Source organism: Coffea eugenioides, chromosome 4 (genome assembly GCF_003713205.1).
Source record: "Coffea eugenioides isolate CCC68of chromosome 4, Ceug_1.0, whole genome shotgun sequence".
In the NCBI taxonomy this organism is placed as follows: Eukaryota; Viridiplantae; Streptophyta; class Magnoliopsida; order Gentianales; family Rubiaceae; genus Coffea; species Coffea eugenioides.
Window position 1 is genome coordinate 15,592,368 of NC_040038.1, and position 20,971 is coordinate 15,613,338.

At 36.3% G+C, this 20,971-nt stretch overlaps 2 protein-coding genes across 6 annotated transcripts; both read left to right on the top strand.

Annotated features, from left to right (window-relative positions):
• The first annotated feature begins 11,097 nt into the window (after positions 1-11,097).
• Positions 11,098-15,724, top strand: LOC113768193 (ubiquitin-conjugating enzyme E2-23 kDa-like). Of its 5 annotated transcripts, none has more exons than XM_027312457.1 (7): positions 11,098-11,229; positions 11,531-11,616; positions 13,547-13,626; positions 14,092-14,206; positions 14,397-14,449; positions 14,560-14,688; positions 15,338-15,724. In XM_027312457.1, exons 2-7 carry the CDS (start codon positions 11,573-11,575, stop codon positions 15,469-15,471), a joined length of 555 nt encoding a protein of 184 aa, XP_027168258.1. In that variant the 5' UTR covers positions 11,098-11,229; positions 11,531-11,572; the 3' UTR covers positions 15,472-15,724. The 5 variants fall into 5 exon arrangements, with proteins under 5 accessions (XP_027168258.1, XP_027168259.1, XP_027168255.1 ...); XM_027312458.1 differs by lacking the exon at positions 11,098-11,229 and adding an exon at positions 11,361-11,379 and having other exon boundaries at positions 11,533-11,616; XM_027312454.1 differs by lacking the exon at positions 11,098-11,229 and adding an exon at positions 11,899-11,974 and having other exon boundaries at positions 11,528-11,616.
• Positions 15,725-17,170: 1,446 nt separating this feature from the next.
• Positions 17,171-19,514, top strand: LOC113769126 (probable inactive receptor kinase At2g26730). Its single transcript, XM_027313601.1, has 2 exons — positions 17,171-18,428; positions 18,934-19,514. The coding sequence occupies exons 1-2, from the start codon at positions 17,171-17,173 to the stop codon at positions 19,512-19,514; spliced, it is 1,839 nt and encodes a 612-aa protein (XP_027169402.1).
• Positions 19,515-20,971: the final 1,457 nt, after the last annotated feature.

Sequence of the window (20,971 nt, forward strand, 5' to 3'; positions counted from 1 at the left end):
CATTGACTTCTCCACCGATGCCGTCTCCCTCTCCTCTCCTCTCTCCCGCAACCTCTCCCTCTCCCTCCCATTCGTCTCCTCCCCCATGGACACCATCTCCGAGTCCTCCATGGCTTCAGCCATGGCCTCCCTCGGCGAAGTCACAGTGAAGCCCTCCATCTCTGAGATCAAAATCTCCTCGCTCAGCTTCGCCCTCAGCAGCCCGTACAGCAGGCACGCGAAGTCACAGTGAAGCCCCTCGTCCTGCGAGATTAGCTCATTGGAGAAGGTCAAGCCCGGCATCAGCCCCCAATTCTTCACCCAGAATATGGCGCAAAAGCTCCCTGAGAAGAATATCCCCTCCACGCAGGCGAAGGCCACCAGGCACTCCGCGAAGGACTCGGAATCGTCGATCCAGTGGAGGGCCCACTTGGTGCCATTAGGTTTTCGTCTAGTCTACACGAGCTGAAGAATGAGAGCTCGTCGAGTACAAATATCCGAACCTCTGGGAAAGAAATCTCTTCTGACTAGTGCCTTCAAAACACTGGATTTTCCATTGCTCTGGCTTCCGACGACCGCCACTTGCGGCAATTCAATTGTAGACTGACTGGAGAGCTACGCGAATATGTCTTGGAGCTTGTTGACGATCGGAATGACCGAGTTCCCCAACGGCACAACACTACTATTGGATTGACTGGCCAGAGACGAAGAAGCAACGGTGTCGTTTACTGGTTCCTCAGCCATAGATGGACTGTCGTCAGCTGAGAATTGAGACCAATCAAATCAACTGTGCATTAGCTACCGTGTTCTACTGTGTGTGGAAGAGATCGAAAGAGGGGAGTACTGAAACCCTAGCATCGCGCGAGTTTTGAATCTTTTGACAAAAATGCCATTTTTCAAAGCATACTGCCATTCGTGTGAATTCGCCTTCCGGTTGCAAAACCGGAGAAACTGGCTAAAAGGGTCACGGATACCCAATTTTACAAGTTCGAGGGTTTAAAGTCAGCAAAAAATAGATGATGGACTTATTTTTACTTAGACAAAGAGTTCAAGGGCCAATTGGATAATTTGCCCAGAAGATAACAATGACCACTTCATGAAAATAAGGAGACAAAATTACATGAAAATAAGGAGATAAAAGGATGGTTGTCAGATTGGGGACTCGTCTTTGAAAACAAGGAAGGCAACAACTAAGAGACCCTGGCATTTGAATTATGAGAGAGTGGCAGAGAGAAGGGTTTGGAAAGAATAAGTGGGGTGTTCCGATGGTGTTAGAGGTGGTTATATCGAGACGGCTATAAACAGCTTGGCATATCAAGACCATCGTTCATATAATGGAAATTACGAGCCAATGGCAAGCCACTTGGAAGCTGCTGCAATTGGGACGAGCTAAAACAAGAGGGTGTTGATCGCTTTATTGCACAACTATACTTCGTATAATTATTGGCTTTCACCCTTTGGGGCTATCGCCTAACTTGTCTTTTGATACTTATTACATAGTTGGATTGGTTTTATGGACATAATGATAAAACATGTAGGTACAACTTGGGTACACTCCTTTGGGTAAATGGATGGCTGCCTCCTCTATGCGCATGGATATTGGTGTTGCCTCTAGCTGTATTGTTTTGGTGAAAGCTTTTGGGCGTGTAAGCTGTCTTATGGCATGCAGATATTAGCACTGCCTCTGAGCATGTAGCTTTGACGACCGTCTTTAGGCATGTGGTGTTGGTATCATCTTCAGGCATGTGGCTGGACCATTTGGACCTTCCGGAATAAAACCATATTTGAATCCCACAAACCTCTCCCTAATCCTGTTCTGTGATGCACAAATTTAGCCACTGAATTCTTTACTAGAGGCCACTATGCCTCTTAACTCCTCTTACCAGAATTCCCAAATTTTGGTAAGATGGATTCCACCCACCATTAATTGGTTCAAATTGAATTCAGATGGCTCTGCACTCGGAAATCCTAGTCCAGCTAGAGCAGGTGGAATTATCAGAGATTCCTCTGGCTACGGGATCAAAGGATATAGTCAAAATTTGGGGATAGCCACGCATGTTCTAGCTGAACTATGGGGTCGAAGGGATGGAATTGAATTAGCTATATCACTAAATATCTCGTCTTTAGAGATTGAAGTTGATGGTGTTGATATTTTATCCTTACTTGATTCTACTGATAATCCAGATAACTCCTTACATCCTATTGTCATGGATTACAAATCCCCGCTCTTGCAGCTTCGGCAAGTTAAGCTCTAGCATGTTTTTCGCGAAGCCAACAAATGTGCTGATGCACTAGCAAAATTAGAAGGCAAATTGGAAACATCTTTTGTGATTTTTGCTTCATGTCCTCGTGAACTTTCTTTTGCTTTTGTTGAGGACGTTAGAGGGGTTTGCTATCCCCGCAGCATTAGGATGCCTTGTAATAGCTAAGTGACTTCTGTTGTGCTTTCTTTTATTATATGCAACTCGCCGTTTTACCAAAAATAAATAAATAAATAAAAATTCCGGCATGTGGATATAGCAGCTGCCCTTAGACATGTAGAAATTGGTGGTACTAAGGGTGTGTGGTTTTGGTAGCTTCTTTCAGAGATCTAAGGTTTTGGCAAGTGCCTTAGGCCGTATAACTTATTTGGTACCACTAATGGGCGCGTAAATCTTGGACGCCTACAAATTGTTAGTATTAATGGAGTTGCAAGAGATTCACGAAAGTTGCACGACTTTCACTTTGTGAAGCTCCTGTAACTAGGGAATATTATTGGCATCTAATGTGTGTGTAAATACATTGGGAATCTTTTAGGACATCTGGCCTAGTTGAGAACTAGATAATCATAAGATTGCAAGTCGACCTTGATTTTACTATAGATTGAGAAAAAATTCCACACCAGAATATGGATATGGGGGAGTTTGGGTTACTCACCGGAATTTGGAATGATTTAGAGTCCTTGGATAGACTGCCCATATAAGGACCTGCCCTTCATCCTGGCACCCTAACCCAGGCCTGATTGTCAGTCCCCTCTAAACCTAATGGCCAAAAGATGAGGGTCTTGAAATGGAACTAAAAGAGAGCTCAAAAGGCATCAGGAATAGGTGAAATAGCTAATACGCATCCAGTCGAGGCCGAGTGGACAAAAGGCAGATGGTAAACACATTTTCTTCCTTCAGCATCATAACAATTAGGCGCCAGTTAGAGATTCCTTCAAATAATAAATTAGCACTTGGGGCTCATTGATGAGATATAGGGTGACCTTATTGTTTTGTCTTAATTTGGATGGATGCAAATGCTAAACCAATGAAAGAGAGAGAGAGAGAGAGAGAGAGAGAGAGAGAGAGAGAGAGAGAGAGAGAAGAATAGGACACTTGGTGGGTGCAAATTTAAGGAGAGTTCTACTTTTGGATCATCCAAAAATAGAGGTAACTCTTACTTTTGGATGATTGGGGCATTGGCCAACTTCATAATCTTCTTCATAAAAAAACCCGAGCTCTTACCGCCGCCCTTTTGAAGTTCCATTTTCATAACATTATTTGCTTTCTTTGCAAAGATTTGGAGCCACTTTTTGTCTATTTATCATGGATATTAGCCCAATTCATCATTTTCTTAAGACACTGGTTCTTTTGAGCTTTTCGAGTGAACCTGCTCACCATGCAATTAACCCATAAGATTAACGCTCTCATTCTCTAAAGTTGTATCTGATGTTATTTTATGAGTACTATTGAACCCTTTGTAATTGATGTTTTTATTCTGATTGGGTGTTATGATTTTAATGTATCTATTTTAAGTTTTATAAAAGTTAGCTTCAAAACTTTTTGATCTATTTAAATGCTGCCTATTATACTTCTATGAAAAATTTGATAAGTTTTAACATATGTTTTGGAGCAAATTAAACAACTGTCGATTTTGAAGAGACCACATGAAGCTGATAAGGATTCGATGCCGCTAATATGCCTGATAGACATTTTGATGTGAAGTGATTCCTTTAAGGGGTGGATGCTGATTCATAGAGTCAATTAGAGAGTTCAGGAATGGTAGTATTGGCCACGGGCAAAAGCATGACTTAGGTTCCGTTTGATAAAACCGAATCTAAATTCTAAAGTCTGAATTCTGAAATCTGAATATTGAAATAATTAATTTGCTGAATTTTAAACACTGAAAAGATATATATGACTGTCTAAATTTTTATACTAAATATATTTATACTGTTTGATAAATATTTATAACTGACTGCTTAATAAGTTTAAGTTGACAATTTTGCCCTTATATCTTTTCATTGAAAAAAGAAATAGAACCTATGATTTAATTAGCTTAAAAGTGTTAAGTATGAAAATGACAATATTTATTTTTAAATCAAATTAATATAAAAGATGAAATATATTATATGAGGAGTATGGAGAAGAAGTGAAAGTCATTAAAAAGGGAGAAAAGATAAATCGAAAACCATTAGATAGAAAATATCAGGTTATTTAATTAGATAAGAATTTTGAATATAATTAACAAACAATGGTAGATTTGGTAAACAAGATAAGATGGTTGATGTAATTCTATTGATTCTTATCAGAATTAAGCATTCAGTTAGCATTTTTGTGCTGAAAAAAATACACACAAGTTCAACAGATAGATTTTCATTTATCAAACACTCAAAACATTTAAATGTAAAGATTCAGATTCAACACTTTTTTATATTATCAAATAGACCCTTACTCGAGAATGCATGACACGATGGATGCCGATTCAAGAGGCTGATTCAGAGCTTGATCTAAGGAACCCATTTCCTTGACAATAGGAGTTGTGTAGAATCATGGCCCTATAAGTGAGGAATTATGCGTAGTTTAGTCCTATAAATTGGATAAATTTGCGGGCCACTAGTTTTTCTTTTTCTTTTCTTTTTTTTTTGTCAAGCATCAACATTTGACACCTGCACCTATTTCTATACTATGATGGAAGGGGCCATTGCCCAATTGCCCAACAGGGTCATTAGAAATCTAGAGGGGACTAAACCACTTCTAAACTAGACAGGTGCACTAAAGCTACGAGCAATCAGTTGAAAGCATAATAGGTTGTCCATAGTTGCCGAGTGAATAATGTCATGGACCATTATTTAAGGAAACATGGAGAAAATTGGCCCTGTCATATAGGGTAATAGCATTTTTCGAATTTCAATAACCGCCAATAATTTTGTATAAATACCAAGAGAGAGAAACACACACAATTCAATGCCCCGAGAAATATATCAGAAGAAAATTCTCTCTCAAAGATGCAGTAGATTGTTAGGATTAAGTTTAAGATTTCCAAGCTTTCATTTGTTCATTTCAATTCTTAGATTATAGGTTAAAGTTCTTAGGATTTCCCTATTTCATTTTCAAGTTTTCATTCTTAGTCATGTCAGTTAGCTATGTGATCAGGTTTGTAAACATGTAATGTTTCTTTAGTCTGTTGGTTCTTATTAGTTTGGCTTATGTTAAGTAATCGATACATTGACACTAATTGAAAGTCCTTTATTCAAGGGTCAAGACGAGATGAGAAGTTGACATGAATGGAGGTTTTCTTTTATGCTTCAAAAAAAAGAAAAAGAAAAAAGACGAGATGAGAAGCTTACCTGAAAGGTTAGGAATATTTTATTCTCTCTAGTTTATTTTTCAATTGGTTTTGTCAATCAGCTTGTTCAAAAATCATTTCTATAGCATGCTCATAGCAATCAGCAAGCAGATATATACGATATTAGCTTCAATTCGGTAATTGTAAAAATTTGCATGAACATGATGTTAACTCGAACTAGGACTGTCAATGGGGTTGGGCCAGCTCGAGCTCGGCTCGCTCGACTCGACAGAAAGCCCGATGAGCCCGATCATTTAGTGAGTCGGTCTGAGCCTGAACCTAAAAATTAGGCTCGAATTAAATGTGAGCCGAGATTGGGCCTTATTAGGCTCCAATCCGATATAGGCCCGGCCCTTTAATTACCTATATATATAATATTTATATTTTGATATTATGTATAATTATATATCCAAATATATTATTACTAAATACTAAATATATACATAAATTACAAAACACAAAAATACATCTAAAAACTCTTTCATGAGCTTTCTTGAGAGCCAATATTGGTAATGCATAACTAAATCTCTAATTTTTCTTATTGGTTGAGTAAATTTTTGTATTGGCATAATATTGGTTGATTTTTTTTTGGCCTACAAACACAAAAATCATCATGCATATTTGGATTTAAATCACAAGATTATAAAAAAAGTTTCAACTTTTAAAGATATATTGGCTTATGATCGCATGTTTTATTACTATTTTTCATGCATTTTGAATGGATTAAATATAAATATTGTTGAAATTTTTTTGGTTTATATACGTTTTAAGAACTATTATTTGTTCATGTTTAGTTTTAATATTATAGTCTTGTAAATGTTAAATTAGTTTTACAACTTAATAGTTATAGTAATTATATTAAGAAAATGAAGGAGTAATAAGTGAGCTTGAGCTAAGCCCGATTAAGGCTCACAACCCGAATATTATGTGAGTTGAGTATGAGTTTCACATTTACGAACCCGAAACTCATAGCCCGAAACCCGAAAATGATTCAAATTAAATGAGCTGAGTTTGAACTCATCAAAGCCCGACTCATTAGGTCCGATTGACAGGCCTAACTCGAACCAACGACAAGCGTTTGGTAATGAGATTTAAATTTAGGATAAAATACACTTTACTCCCCTATAGTTTAGCAATTTTTCACATAACCCCCTATAGTTTCAAAAATTATATATAACCCTCTCATAATTTAGACTAAAATATCAAAGTGACAGAAATAATCCTCTATAACGAAATTCGTGAAAATATCGAAATTACCCTTGTTTCAAAACTAAAATAGCCGAAGTTTTTAAAATATAAAAACATAATATGCATAACACTTTAAACCCATATGGTATTATGTTTTACTTTATAACTCCCTTATGGTTTAATACTTTATCACATAACCTCCTTATGATTTTCAAAGTATATATAACCCTTGTGGTTAATAAATAATTTTGAAATTTACATAGTTGTATTTTTGATATTTTAGTTGACTTCATTATAAATGCAAATTTCGTTATTTTGATACTTTAATATAAACTATGAGGGAGTTATGTATAGTTTTTGAAACTATAAGGGGTTATGTGAAAAACGCTAAACTACAAGGGGTAAAGTGTATTTTATCCTTAAATTTATGAAATTACCCCTCTTAAGGTTTAGTAACAAAGTTTCTAATCTGATAGAAGATAATAGGAGAGATCGTGGTCGAAATCCAACCAACTAACATCACTAATGATGGATAAATAGTTATTGAGGGGGTTTTTTCACAACACTTCCATGGAGGGTAAAAATACACTTCCATCATTTTTAAAAAGGTAATATTAATTAGGAAAAATATATAAATGCAATAGAGGGTAATAATTATTAGCATATGTGTATACATAATAGGTTGGGTAGAATTTAAATGTGTTAATGAGTTCCATTAGACACATGTTAAAAAACCCATAGTCATTTTACACAATTTATTTTCAAATTAATATGAATAGTAGGCAATTCTCCAAGTAGCAGTTAGTTGAGAATTTGATACAGAATGAGGACCTCGGACTTCAGGAATCTCCTGTCTATATCGATATTACTTAATTTAGGATTTTTTAATTAGGATTTTTTTTCTTAATAGACGGTGGAGTTTTAGTAGTTTTCTTTATTATTTCATTTCCTATTCTAATTAGATGTTTGAGGAGTTTCTTATTAGTTAAGTAGTTTTCTAAATTAATTAATTCCTATTCCTTATGTAATTCTGGTAGTAGTTATGTGCCTATAAATAGAATTATTAGGACAATGATATTCATTCAGGCTTTGACAATATTATTGATATTTTAACACTTGTAGTATTGTTTCGGTTTTATACCTTGGCCCTTTGGGTGCGCTCTAGATTTGAGATTATTGTTGAAGCTTGTTTATTTTGTGGAATTAATCATGAATCAACCTTGATTTCTCTACCATGGAGAGTATTCGTGTAATCCCTTTGTCATATCACACTTCTGTCTCGTGTCAATTGGTATCAAAGCAAGTTTTTCCTGTGATGAACATTGATGTGTATCACAATACATTGGATCGTGGAGAAGAGGGTGATTGCGCCAGGAAAGTTGCTCATGACCTCACCCTTATTCGACATGGTCCACATCAATTTCGAGATAGTTAGACTATGAAGCACCATCTTCAGATGATAAAATTTTCACAAGTTTTGTTGGGTTAAACCCTAACTTTGGTTTGACCCAAACAAAAAAAACCTAACTCTAGGGACGAATTTTGTCAAAACATGCAGCTCGCGTATATGGTTTGCAATCTTTTGCCAAAGGAATGTGAGATTAAAGAAATAAATTATTTCGAATCAGGTGCAGAATTTTGAATCATATCTTTGATTCGGCAATGGATGGTAGTAGTTGTTGAAAGCACTATAATGAATTTGTTAAAATTGCCCGTTAAAGAGCATTCCCCAATCTTATAGGATTGGTTGGATATGAGGGGTTGAACAACTGTTGAGGTGATTGCAAGGTGTCATGTTCCGTTATCCATTGGTAAATATATTGATGAAGTTTTGTGTGATGTTGTGGATATAAATTCTTATCGCTTATTGCTTAGTAGACTATGACAATATGATGTAGATGCTATCATAGTGGACATGACAATATTTATTGATTTGTGATGGATGGCAAAAATATTGTTCTATGACTTGAAAATCGGTTCACAACCTAGGTCTAATCAATTGAAAGGGACTAATTTGTTGCCTATATATTGCAATTTTAACACAAGTACGAAGGATATTCTTTTTTTTTTTTTTTTTGTCTACACAGGGGTGTCCGGGTCAATTCTTACGGGGCCCGACTAATCCCCTGCGGCCCGGCCGGGCGCCCCAACCCAGCCCAAGCACGATATGTGCGCGGAGGAATCCAGCAGAGCATAGACTCGAACTTGGGACCTCTCGGTCACCGGTGGGAGGTGCTACCGCTGGACCATTCACGCGGGGCAGTACGAAGGATATATATATATATATTTTTCGATTGTCATCTCTACTCCTACTCCTACTCGTAGATACTCTATCTACGGGGGAGGCTCAACTGAGCCTATAGGGACCGATGGGGACAGAACCACCACCGGACCAGACGGGTGCGAGTGCACCCGTTTGAATTTGAAGCAGAGCCACAAGAGTGGCATTTTTGGTGGGAGGCAAGGGTTCAAACCTTGAACCCTTGCCTCCCACCCCAACAAAGCCTTAAGGGCTTGGTGGTGGCCACCAGCCCAAGAGCTGGTGGTTGTACGAAGGATATTCAAGGTGCCAAAAATGTTGAAAAAAAATTCCTGACACAACTGTTGAACTCCAACCAGATTTGGTGTCTAATAAATCTGAACATATGCAACTATGATTTCGGATAACAAAAATAAAAGTCCTTTTAAAGAGACTGAAATCAATCAAGTTCCTTCAACTGCAAATCTACTTCTTGGTTTGCCTGTCACATCCATGGAATCAGTTCTTATCTCGAGTTATTGAGCTATTGGCTCTAGAAAGAAATGTGTTTGAAAAGTTTTTTCCAATTGATAATTTTCCTTTGAAGATCAAGAAAGTTGAGTTCCTTGACAATCTGGGAAAAATCGTAAAGTTTATTTTGATAATTGTGGACAATGAAGTTGTTGGTTTTGAAATTGTCTTGGGATCATATACAACTTTCTATATTTATGACTGGATGTAACAGTTCCATCACAAGCATCGACCCTATAAAATTCGTGGCCGGATCATAGTTGCATCTTCTCATGGTTCCTATATTAAACTTCTCTGTGTGGAACTTGGGGATGAATTTTTCTTTTTTTAACTGGAGGAGTTTGATATAGAATGAGGACCCTAGGGTTCAAGAATCTCTTGTCTATATTGATATTACTTAATTTAAAAATTTATAATTAGGATCTTTTCCTATAAGATGAAGTAGTTTTAGCGCTTTTCTTTATTATTTCATATCCTATTATAGTTATATATACGTTTTAGAAGTTTCTTATTAGTTAAGTAGTTTTCTAAATTAATTAATTCCTATTCCTTATGTAATTCTAATAGTGCTTATGTGCATATAAATAGGATTATTAGGACTATTGCATTCATTTAGACTTTGGATATTGTACGTGTAATTCTTATTAGGACTATTGCATTCAAAAAATAGGATTATTGATGGTTTATCACTTGTGTTGTTTGGGTATTATATTGTGTCATTTGGGTGCGCCCCTAGTTTAAGAATCTTGTTTATTTTGGGGAATTGACCGTGAATCAATCTGTCGGAGCAAAAGCGTGATAAGATAAAAGAGTTACACGAACACCTTTCATGTAAAGAAATCAGGATTGATACATGATCAACTCACCAAAATAAATAAGATTCAACAAGAATTTCAAACTCAGGGCGCACCCAACAGGACAAGTTATAAAATATAAACAACATAATAAGTGTTAAAATAACAATAATATTGTCAAAGTCTAAATGAATACAATAGTCTAATAACAATAACATTGTTGGAATCTAAATGAATAAAATAGTTTTAATAATCCTATTTATAGGCACATAAGCACGGCCAGAATTACATAAGGAATAGGAATTAATTAATTTAGGTAACTACTTAACTAAGAAAAACTCCTAAAACATCTCATTTGAATAAGAATAAAATAATAAAAAAATCTGCTAAAACTATTCCGTTTGTCTGAAAAAGGCCCTAATTTTAAATATCTTAAATTAAAGCAATATGGATATAGACGAGAGATTCCGGAGGCTCGGGTCCTTGTTCTTTGTCAGAGTTTTTTCCTCCTCCTGGATTTCCAAACTTTTAAGTTTTCATTTCCCAAATTTTAGCAAACTTTTTTCTCCCATTTGATAGCAGAAAAATATACCACGTTTCTAACTTGTGGCCAAGCAATTAGTACTACGATTAAAGAGCAGTGAGTACAATATGTTTTCAAATCCGTTTTTTGAATTTCCCTTTAAGTTCGCAGGTCCCACGTTGCCATCTCCTTTCCGCAACACGTGCTCCTATTCAGCCATGTCTGTCCGACAAAACTTTCTATCTTTACGCATTTTAAAGTCAGGTTCGGACCATATAAAAAGCACTAATCAGGCATCCATTTGAGGTCTCGTGGACAGTTTTTGAGATTTGTCTGTGCACTCCAGATTCTTCTTCAGCAAAGTGCTCCCAAACCCCAGACACAAAGGTAATTTAACTCATTTTTAGGTGAAATATTTTTGTCCCAACTTCCCATTTTTAGCTGCTTTTCTGTAACATTTATTTTATATATAGATTTCTTTTTGGTTTATGTGACTTTGATCTTTGTTGTTAATGTGACCCTTTGTTTTCCTTAATGTAAGGATTCCGTTTCTTTGATGGATAGCAACTATCTAGTACCATGTTTAAGCCTTGATTAAGTTGAGCTGATCTTGTAATTCAGCCAATATTTCGTTATGCATTAAATCAATGATTTAGCGTTGATAGAGTTGATCTTTCATTTTGTCACAGATCAGAGGAAATCCAGACTTTGGCAGTTAGAGAAATTGAAATGACTTCTCCAAGTAAACGAAGGGAGATGGATGTAATGAAGTTGTAAGTTCCATTTTCCTAATAGTATCCTGTTTCTATGCATTGAGGAATGGACAGAAGGAATTCTTGATGTTTTTGAATTGAAAATAAGTCTACTTACCTGACATGGTGTACCAGAAGTTTCCGCAACTTCAATTAGAACTTTTAGTAGGTTAGCACATGAGCATTTGATATATTATGTACGAGACAGTTAAACTTTGAATTCTTTTGCTGATGCATTCTTTGAAAAGATGATTTAGATTGAAATGTGATGAGCTCTGAAGGTTGATGGTTTATAAATTATAGTCCTCTGGCTCCGTAGATGACAAGTCAGTATGTGGGTAGATCTGGTAGATAAAGGAGAAAGCCTAGCGAGGAACAGGTAAAGCAATGAACCAGCTAATGAGGGAAACTATTAGCCTGTACTTCCATCTACATTCCAGATTGAAAATCTATCTATCATTTTTGTCATGTTGCTGTCCTTTATAGTTTGAGCACAAGACACGATAATGTCCTTGTTCTGTTCATTTCTCATAGTTCTAGTAAGTTTCAAGGAATAGTTAAGGCCTGAAAAGCTGTCGCACTTAGCTTTCTGCACAAAATTTTCAATTCTTTCTTGTATAAGTTCTTATGACTTATGAGAATTGTAGATGTGTACAATCTGGTTCTTGTTCTGTAACCAAAATTGCTGGACTAAAATGGGCATGGCATTTGATGTTTAACTAGGGACTTTTAATTGTTATATATTTTTCTCATACGTGAGCCTTTGATGATTTGACTATCTAGTTGATCACTCACGATTGTGATTATATACCTAACGACTGTACCAGTTTGAATCTGATAAGATACAGAAGGTATTAGATCAATGCCTTGCCCATTCGCCCCATACAAAACTTGTCTGTCATCAAAAGGAAGAATTATTCTACAATTACTACATCTACGTTCTGTGAAATATTGTTGTTGTGAACTGGATATGGACATAAATCAGCTCTGACTTGTGGTGATCTTGTAAACATTTGCATGAGCTGGTCCATATTTGTCACAATTTGGGTCCTCTGGTTCGTAACCTGTTAGTTGGTTGGTAATGTAGCAATACTACACCAATACAAGTAATGGATTCACTTGTAAAGTTCATAACTTAAAAACATGGTTGGATTTATGCAATTTGAGCTATAAATTGGACCTTGCCATGGAAGTTGAGACTATTAAAAGCAAAGGATCAGAATACAGTTAGAGAAGGAATGCTAGTGCTCCAGTTCCTCAGTAGACTCAACTTATGCTCCAAAGTTATCTTGCAATTTGTTATATCTAATGTTTTCATTTCTTTTGAAGCGGTAATTATTCTGCCATGCATGCACAGGTACAAGTTTTCTAATGTGCAACTTGAAAAAGATTTTTTCTTTTATGTATATTGACATGTAAAATAAAATACAGAATCATTTGTCGTCATTAATTTCAATTTCTTGCATTTTGCAATACCAGATTCTGTAGATTTATGGCTTTTGTTTTTACTGGTTGCAAGAAGGATTAACTGGTTGCTTTTTTGGCCTAAAGATGATGATTGGAGCATTGTTTTCCTTTTTTTCTCAATTTGATATTCTAGTTCTTTACCAAACAATTTTCCTCTTGAGAAAAGGTAGGTAGTGGAAGTTCAACTAATGTGTCAAATCCAGCCAGATGCTTGTTTGATGCTGTTGTATCTTTTTCAAGAGATATCATTCTCATTGAAATCCATTGTTGCTCCTGAACCTGGATAACACTTGAATGATGTGATATAAAATATCACCTATAATCTTTTGATCAATGGTGATTAGTAGATGACAAGAAGACCTCTCTGATTGATGATGTTTTAAATCTGAAAGTATTTTGTTGCAAGACAGCGTATTGCTTTTAATATAGCGTGGAAACTGTAATGTTGATTAATTCACTTTTTTCTGTGGTTGTGTTTGTTCAGGATGATGAGCGATTACAGTGTGGAAACCGTAAATGATGGGCTCAGTGAATTCAATGTGCTATTTCATGGTCCAAAAGAAAGTACAGTACAATTCTCATGCCTTCATTTGTGTAGTGTGCCTCATATTTGCTACTACAGTACAGTTCTGTTTTCTTTCTTATTGTTCTTGTTTCAAGATTGTACATTCTTTTTCTTAGGGGAATAAGTAAGAATCTCTTCCAGCTTTGCAAATAATAAAGTTACTGGAAGTTGGTAAATTAAAGCTTCCCCTCAATCTGATACCTTTTCTTTTTTGGTGCATTCATTTTCTATATGAAATAGAAGGATGAACTACTTTTGCTTCCTCTTCTTTGGCTTCAGTGGGAGGGTTCTGAACTTTGGCTTTCTCTTGCATTAAGAAATTATGTATTGTTAAGAATTAGTGTTCCAAACATTTCTGTCTGCATGTGGACCAGAAGAGATTTTTCTCTGGCAACATTTGACTTCTCAGATGAGAATGATTCTGCTGCACATCAATAGCCTAAAACTGTTCAAGATTTTTGCAGGCATATATGAAGGTGGGGTGTGGAAAGTCCATGTTGAGCTTCCTGATGCTTATCCATACAAGTCTCCTTCAATAGGATTTGTTAACAAGATTTTCCACCCAAATGTTGATGAATTGTGAGTTTGCTTGTGCTCTTGGCACTATATATTTTCGTCATTTTTCCAGACTAGTAATACTGTAATCTGTCCAGTCGATCATCACATTTCCTTTCCATCATTCTCTTACGAGAGACATAATTACTTTGCAGTGTATTCATTTTTTTCTTGTTTACTAATACAGTTCTTGTTTGATGTTATCAACTTTCAGGTCCGGTTCTGTCTGCTTAGATGTTATTAATCAATCATGGAGCCCTATGTTTGGTATAATCAGCCATCAAATTAGTTTGCTGTGTTATATTATGACTACTTATTGGATCAGTTCTAATTTTAAGTCTCGACGTTGATTAATTATTGCTATTTATTTTATGCAGATCTTTTAAACATTTTTGAAGTGTTTCTTCCACAGCTTTTACTTTATCCTAATCCTTCTGATCCATTAAATGGTGATGCTGCATCATTAATGATGAAGGACAAAACTCAATATGAACAGAAAGTTAAAGGTAAGACCTTCCACAGTTTTTCTGAATATTGAGCAGTATAATATTTTGTGATCATTTGGTCATTCCAGTGTACTGTAGTTGTAAAATTTCTCAGCAGAGAACAAATAGGAACAGGATTTGCAACTTATGGTTTGAAATCATAGTAAGAACTAAGAAGGTTAGAGAACCACCTATGAAATGCAAGTATGCAACAGTTATCTCTATTTATCAAGCTACAGTTTAGTTTAGTGCTTTAGTTTTAGTCAGTTTGCATACAAGATAGAAATTGGACAAATGAGAAAAAAATCTATACCAATCTTGTTATGATTTGTGATTCTTTAGGAAACATGGGAATCTCATCTTGTAATTTGTGCAATCAGTTTAGATTCTCATGTAAACGGTGATCGGTGTCCAAGCTAGTTTTCTTATGGTAAACCATTAATTTGCAAAGTATGGCTCTTAATCGATGATAAAGGATGCTGGAACAGAACAGGGGTACATAATTACTTTTACTAATTCAAGCTATTACATGATCATGTAGAAAACACGAAACATTTTCAGGACTATCGGATGCTGTAGACAAATGATCTGTCTCTGCATAAGATTCATTTTTTTAATCTACATTTATGGTATGGAAAATAAACTCGTCACTAATTATTCATGCAAGCAGAGTACTGTGAACGCTATGCGAAGGCGGAGAACTTTGTGAAGTCCAAAGAGGATGAAGAGAGTGAAGAAGAGGACATCAGTGATGGACACTGCACATCATCCGATGATGAAATTCCAGGACTAGAAGACCCTTGAATGTCCTTGGGATTTCAAGCCATTTTATGCCCATCATTCAACCACTTTTTGCGACCGTATTTGGCAATCTTTAGGTTACCTTGTAAATCATGAATGATGTGGCTTTCAACTTCAGATATGTTCACAAAATCTGTAGAATTTGTTTATTGCAGATGCAGCTAGTAGAAAAGTTTTAATTACTGAAAAATCAGAGTCTCTCTTTTGTCTTTTTTTTAGTCCTTTTAATTTGATGAATCTGATGACAAGTTTTATACTAACTTTCGCCCCTTGTACAACCCTTTACAAATTTAAACTGATAGTATACAACTTGTGAATGACTTTGTACATTTTTTTGGATGGGGCCAACAAACTTTTCAAAATGAGAATTACCTCCTAATTTACATAGCTGTTATGAGGTTGTGCAAGTTGTTTATAACGATTGATGAGTTACAAACTTGTCAGAAAACTTTTACATGGTTTGGGAGCAACTGCACAGGCAACTATTCATACCCATTTCCGTGAAATTATGTGATTTTAGAATTGCTGATGCAGTGTGAATACGAGGATATTTGTTCTAGCATAAGTTCAATTTTTAATCCTTTTCTTGATTGTGACTACCATCAGTCTCTGTCTTATATTCAGTTGGTATTTGTTTATCTTTTCTGTTGCCTGGCTAGATTAATCTTGGACAAAGACCATACTATGCAATCGGCTGCAGTGTGTCATGCATTTGTTCATGGTAGACAAACCGAATTTTCTGAAAACCAAAGCAAACGACTGATAAAAAAAATACACATAATGAAAGTCCACAGCAGGATATACATAAAGTAATTGCCGTCCAATAATCTTTAAAGTTCTGTTTTTGGCTAATTTTTTTTTGTAGGAAAGGATGAACAAAAACTGTATAAAGAAGTCCAGAGGTGGTTGGATGGATAGTAAGGACGTGCAAAATCTTTATCTGCCCTATGAAAGAATACCCTTGACTATTGTGTTTGTTTGATCTGAACAATTTGTTATACTTACACAACTGGCAGATGATGAATAAGAAAGAATGGCTTCAATGAAAAGTTTAGAAGAATAACTATTGCACTTTCTTGTTTGCAAGCAGGAAAAGGTAAATGAAAGGTTAATGGAAAAAATCTAATGGGCCCAAGTTCAAGAATCGGCAAAGAAGTGGAAAATTTTCTTCATGAATTTCATGATTGTTCACCACTAATGGTATAACTGCAATCCATGACGTTAGAAAAAGAGCCAGTTGTGTCCTAAAGACCAAAACGTGTCGAACCAGGATTACAATATCATTTCTCAGAAAAAATAAATATAGTCATAAAGCTTAGAAAATCATTAGTAGCATTATCAAACCGCTGTACTTGTTGGGAAGGCAACGGAGAAGTACACAAACTTTCAAAATGTTGACCTTTTCCAACAGCCGGCATCAAATATACAAAGTTTTCTGAGGGGATTTCAGTTGGCTGTAAAGGATTTCGGCAGCAGTAGTAGCCGTGTGGTAAAAATCATCTTTGCAAATTCAGCCAATTGGCATGTTATATTGCCTTTAGTCACTGCTATCATGTTGCTTTGTTCTTGGAAAACAATATGCTCTGACTAGTCTTTCAGGGATTTTTACAAAATGCAGAAGAAGTGAAATATAGTGGGCTTTTCATGATTTTTGCATTGCTTATGCAAGATGGATTGTGTTCCACCCTCCTGGGCATCATTCATGGTGTTTTCGCTTCTTCTGGTGAAGGTGAGTGCAGAAACAGTTGAAGTGAGGCAAGCATTGGTGCAATTTATGGACAACATTTATCCAGCGAATGCTCGAAGAGATGCGAGTTGGGGGTGGAATTCGAGCTCAGACCCCTGCGATGCACGGTGGAAAGGGGTGGGTTGTCGTGGTACTTCATCTGTCAGGAAAATAGTACTTGATGAGATCAATCTCACTGGAATTCTTGATGCCAGTTCTCTGTGTGTGACGAGATCACTTGCTGTTTTGAGCCTGAATGACAACAATGTTTTTGGAAATTTGCCTGAAGAGATATCAAATTGCAGTCGTCTGACACACTTGTATCTTTCTGGAAACAATTTCACAGGCAACCTTCCAAAATCTCTTTCGAGGTTGAATAACCTGAAAAGAATTGATATATCGAACAATAGATTCTCCGGTGCATTGCCTGATTTGTCAAGAATCTCAGGCTTGTTATCTTTCCTTGCTGAAAACAATCAGCTCAGTGGAGAGATACCAGATTTTGATTTCTCCAACCTTGTAGAGTTCAATGTTTCTTACAACAATTTCAGTGGACCTGTTCCTAATGTGGATGGTCATTTTGGTCCAAGTAGCTTCTTGGGTAATCCCGAATTATGTGGACAACCACTATCAATTGCATGTCCAACTCCTCCACCTGTTCCAGCTCCAACACCAGCCAAAAAGAAGCATTCCTCAAGCAAACAATACCTTATCTACTCTGGATATGCTATTTTGGCCTTGATCATTATATTCTTGGTTGGCTGCAAAGTCTTCAAGAGGAAGAAGCATGGTGCAAAGAATTCAATGGCAGCAGAGAATGAAAGCAGCAAGCCTAGTAGTACTTCTAGTGATTCAAAGATTAGGGAAGGAAGTCGGTCAGAATTTTCCATAATGTCTCCTGCGACAAGGAAAAGTTCATCTCTAGTTGTTCTTTCAAGTCCAGTGGTCAATGGCATGAAATTTGAGGATCTGCTACGAGCACCAGCAGAATTGGTTGGAAGAGGAAAACATGGAACCCTCTATAAGGTCGCACTCAATAATTCAGTGACCTTAGCAGTGAAAAGGATCAAGGACTGGGAGATTTCACGGGACGATTTTAAGAAGAGGATGCAGAAAATAAATGAAGTGAAGCATGCGAATGTGTTGCCTATTGTTGCCTATTATTGCTCTGAGCAGGAGAAGCTCTTAGTTTACGAATTCCAGCAGGATGGCAGTCTCTTCAGACTCCTTAATGGTAAGCCAAAGTACTTCTCCTGGCATTTGATTCCTCATAGTCTTGAATTGCACAATTTTTATCTGTAGATGCTTTAACTTCTGCAATATCTAGTTTTGAAACCAAACAGTAGTGTGTCAAATGTCGAGGAGAAAGGTTCATACAACATGCTTCATTCCTTTTCACAAATTTTCTTAGACTTCACCAACATATCCTTGTTATGTACTCTAGAGAACTTGGCATCTAGTTCTTTAATCTCTATCAATCTTTAAGAATAGAAAAAGGGAAATTAGAAAGAAACTGTTTCTAGATGAGGAAATTAGGTCTTTGACAATTAGGTTATATATGATTCTCTTTTATGTATGGTCCCACAAAACTTCAGAACAAGAAATGATTTTCAAACACATTGAACTACATGTCATATTTATTCATTGCAACCTCAGAACAGACGCAACAATTGATTGCAAAAGTAGGTAATCACCAAAAAGGGCAAAATGGAATCTAATGGTGATATATGTATCTCCAGGAAACCAGAAAGGTGAGATGTTTGATTGGGGAAGCAGATTAAGCGTTGCAGCTAGTACTGCTAATGCATTAGCTCTCATGCATCAGGAGCTTCAGAATGATGGCATTGCACACGGAAACCTTAAATCCTCCAACATATTGATGAACAAGGATATGGACCCCTGCATTAGTGAGTATGGCCTAATGATGGTTGAGAATCATGATGAACAATTTACTACTCAAATTGAAAGCATAATGGATGATGATTCACAAGGCAACAAGAAAATCTTCAAAGCCGACATTTATTCCTTCGGTGTAATTCTCCTCGAGCTGCTGACAGGCAAGCTTGTTGAGAACAGGGCATCTGACTTGGCTAAGTGGGTACATTCAGTGGTGAGAGAAGAATGGACAGCTGAAGTTTTTGACAAGGCACTGATTTCAGAAGGTGCAAGTGAAGAAAGGATGGTTAATTTGTTGCAGGTGGCTTTGAGGTGCATAAATCCTTCCTTAGATGCAAGGCCTAGCAGCAGTCAGGTTGCTGTGATGATAAACTCTATAAAAGGCGATGAAGAGAAATCCACAAATACAAGCATTGAGCTCTAACATCTGATCATAAATGTTCAGCCATCACGCTTCCTTGAAATGACAGGAAGATATGTTGATCTAATATCTGAATGCAATGCTTCCTCTTCATGCAATCTCAGATACCATGAAATGATTGATTACTACATTGCAGATATGCATGAGCTCTCAAGATGTGGTTAAAAAAAAAATTCTTTCTGTATTCATAATAACTTTTACTACTGTATTTATGGAAAAATTTGACATTTATCTTGTAAAAGTGTAATTTTTTTGTCCAGATTTGGTGTAACTATATTATCAGCTTTGCTCAGCCTGCTGTTGAATTTTTCTTAGTCTGGAATAAAAGATGTCCTTTTCTTTTGTCCTCAAGAGCAAGTTGAAGAAAGCTTCCCTCCTAAAGCATCCTTCTTCGCTCTTGCGCCCTGTCTAAACTCGGTCAAAAAAGCCACCCCAAGTGGTGAACCAAAGGAGATCTTTGGCCCTTGTCCTCACTCTGATCAAGGATCTTGCAGTGAGGGAGATGGGATATTGATCCACAACTATAGCCAAAAACAAAATGTTATAAACTTCAACAAAATGTTGCCAGTTCATTGTTGTGAATTTACTGATTCAACATAATATTGATCGGATGAAATTCCCGGGGTAGGAAGACAAGGATCAGAATAAATTCTTCTCTGTTTAACTTGCCTAAACAGAACCAGCTTGTTTAGGTCTCTCCCTAATATGTATACTTTCACAATTCTACACATGAATATGATGTTTGTAACTGTAAATCTACTTAACTGAAGTTGAACAAAAATTTAGCATTTGCACTGCCCATTTTCCTTATGAGATGATTTAACAGTGTCAATCACTATAATGCACTGCAAAAGCTAGGTCAATTTGATCCATGGTCCCCAAGCTGATATTCTCGTTTTTCTTTGGAAAGATCCCGTAGGACACAATAATGTCTATCTATAATATGATTTCTTCCAATTGAAATGACCTGGGGTTTTCCCAATTACATGACTCCCTAAAAATCAGATGGTTGCATATATAGTTGGAGAAATGAAAGGATTAAAAGTTCCCAACTTCCTTGTTAACTTGGCTTAATGTCAAACAAAAAAGGTTAGGCAACATTCTATCTGAATGATTAGTCATAATCCCCCACTTCGAAGGACAATAATGGTGGATGGTTTTGTCACCGCACGCGTTGCTTTGTGTCATCTCATGCTCAAATGTATGGAAAACAATGAGATACAATAGAGTCTTGCATCTCCATTTTTGCTCGTGTTCTCCGGGCAAGCATTACAAGTTTAGGTAAATTAGTTTCAGGTTCTTAAAACTTGTCTCAATATATAATTTGGTCAACAATTTAAATACAAAGAAGGAAAAAAGTACAGGTTTTGTGCGTCAATTGTACAAAATTTATTTTATTTTTCCCCCTTTTTCTCTCTGACTTGCTTTTTTGATGGGTGAATCATGAATGAATCCTAATG

What these genes read in the sequence shown, in the direction of transcription:
- LOC113768193 (XM_027312454.1), top strand. Translation starts at nt 11,928, where the DNA reads ATGTGGGTAGATCTGGTAGATAAAGGAGAAAGCCTAGCGAGGAACAG. An exon ending in GAAAGCCTAGCGAGGAACAG is followed by an intron (nt 11,975 to 13,546) that starts GTAAAGCAATGA and finishes GTGTTTGTTCAG; the next exon opens with GATGATGAGCGATTACAGTG. An exon ending in ATATGAACAGAAAGTTAAAG is followed by an intron (nt 14,689 to 15,337) that starts GTAAGACCTTCC and finishes TCATGCAAGCAG; the next exon opens with AGTACTGTGAACGCTATGCG.
- LOC113769126 (XM_027313601.1), top strand. Translation starts at nt 17,171, where the DNA reads ATGGTGTTTTCGCTTCTTCTGGTGAAGGTGAGTGCAGAAACAGTTGAA. An exon ending in TCTCTTCAGACTCCTTAATG is followed by an intron (nt 18,429 to 18,933) that starts GTAAGCCAAAGT and finishes ATGTATCTCCAG; the next exon opens with GAAACCAGAAAGGTGAGATG.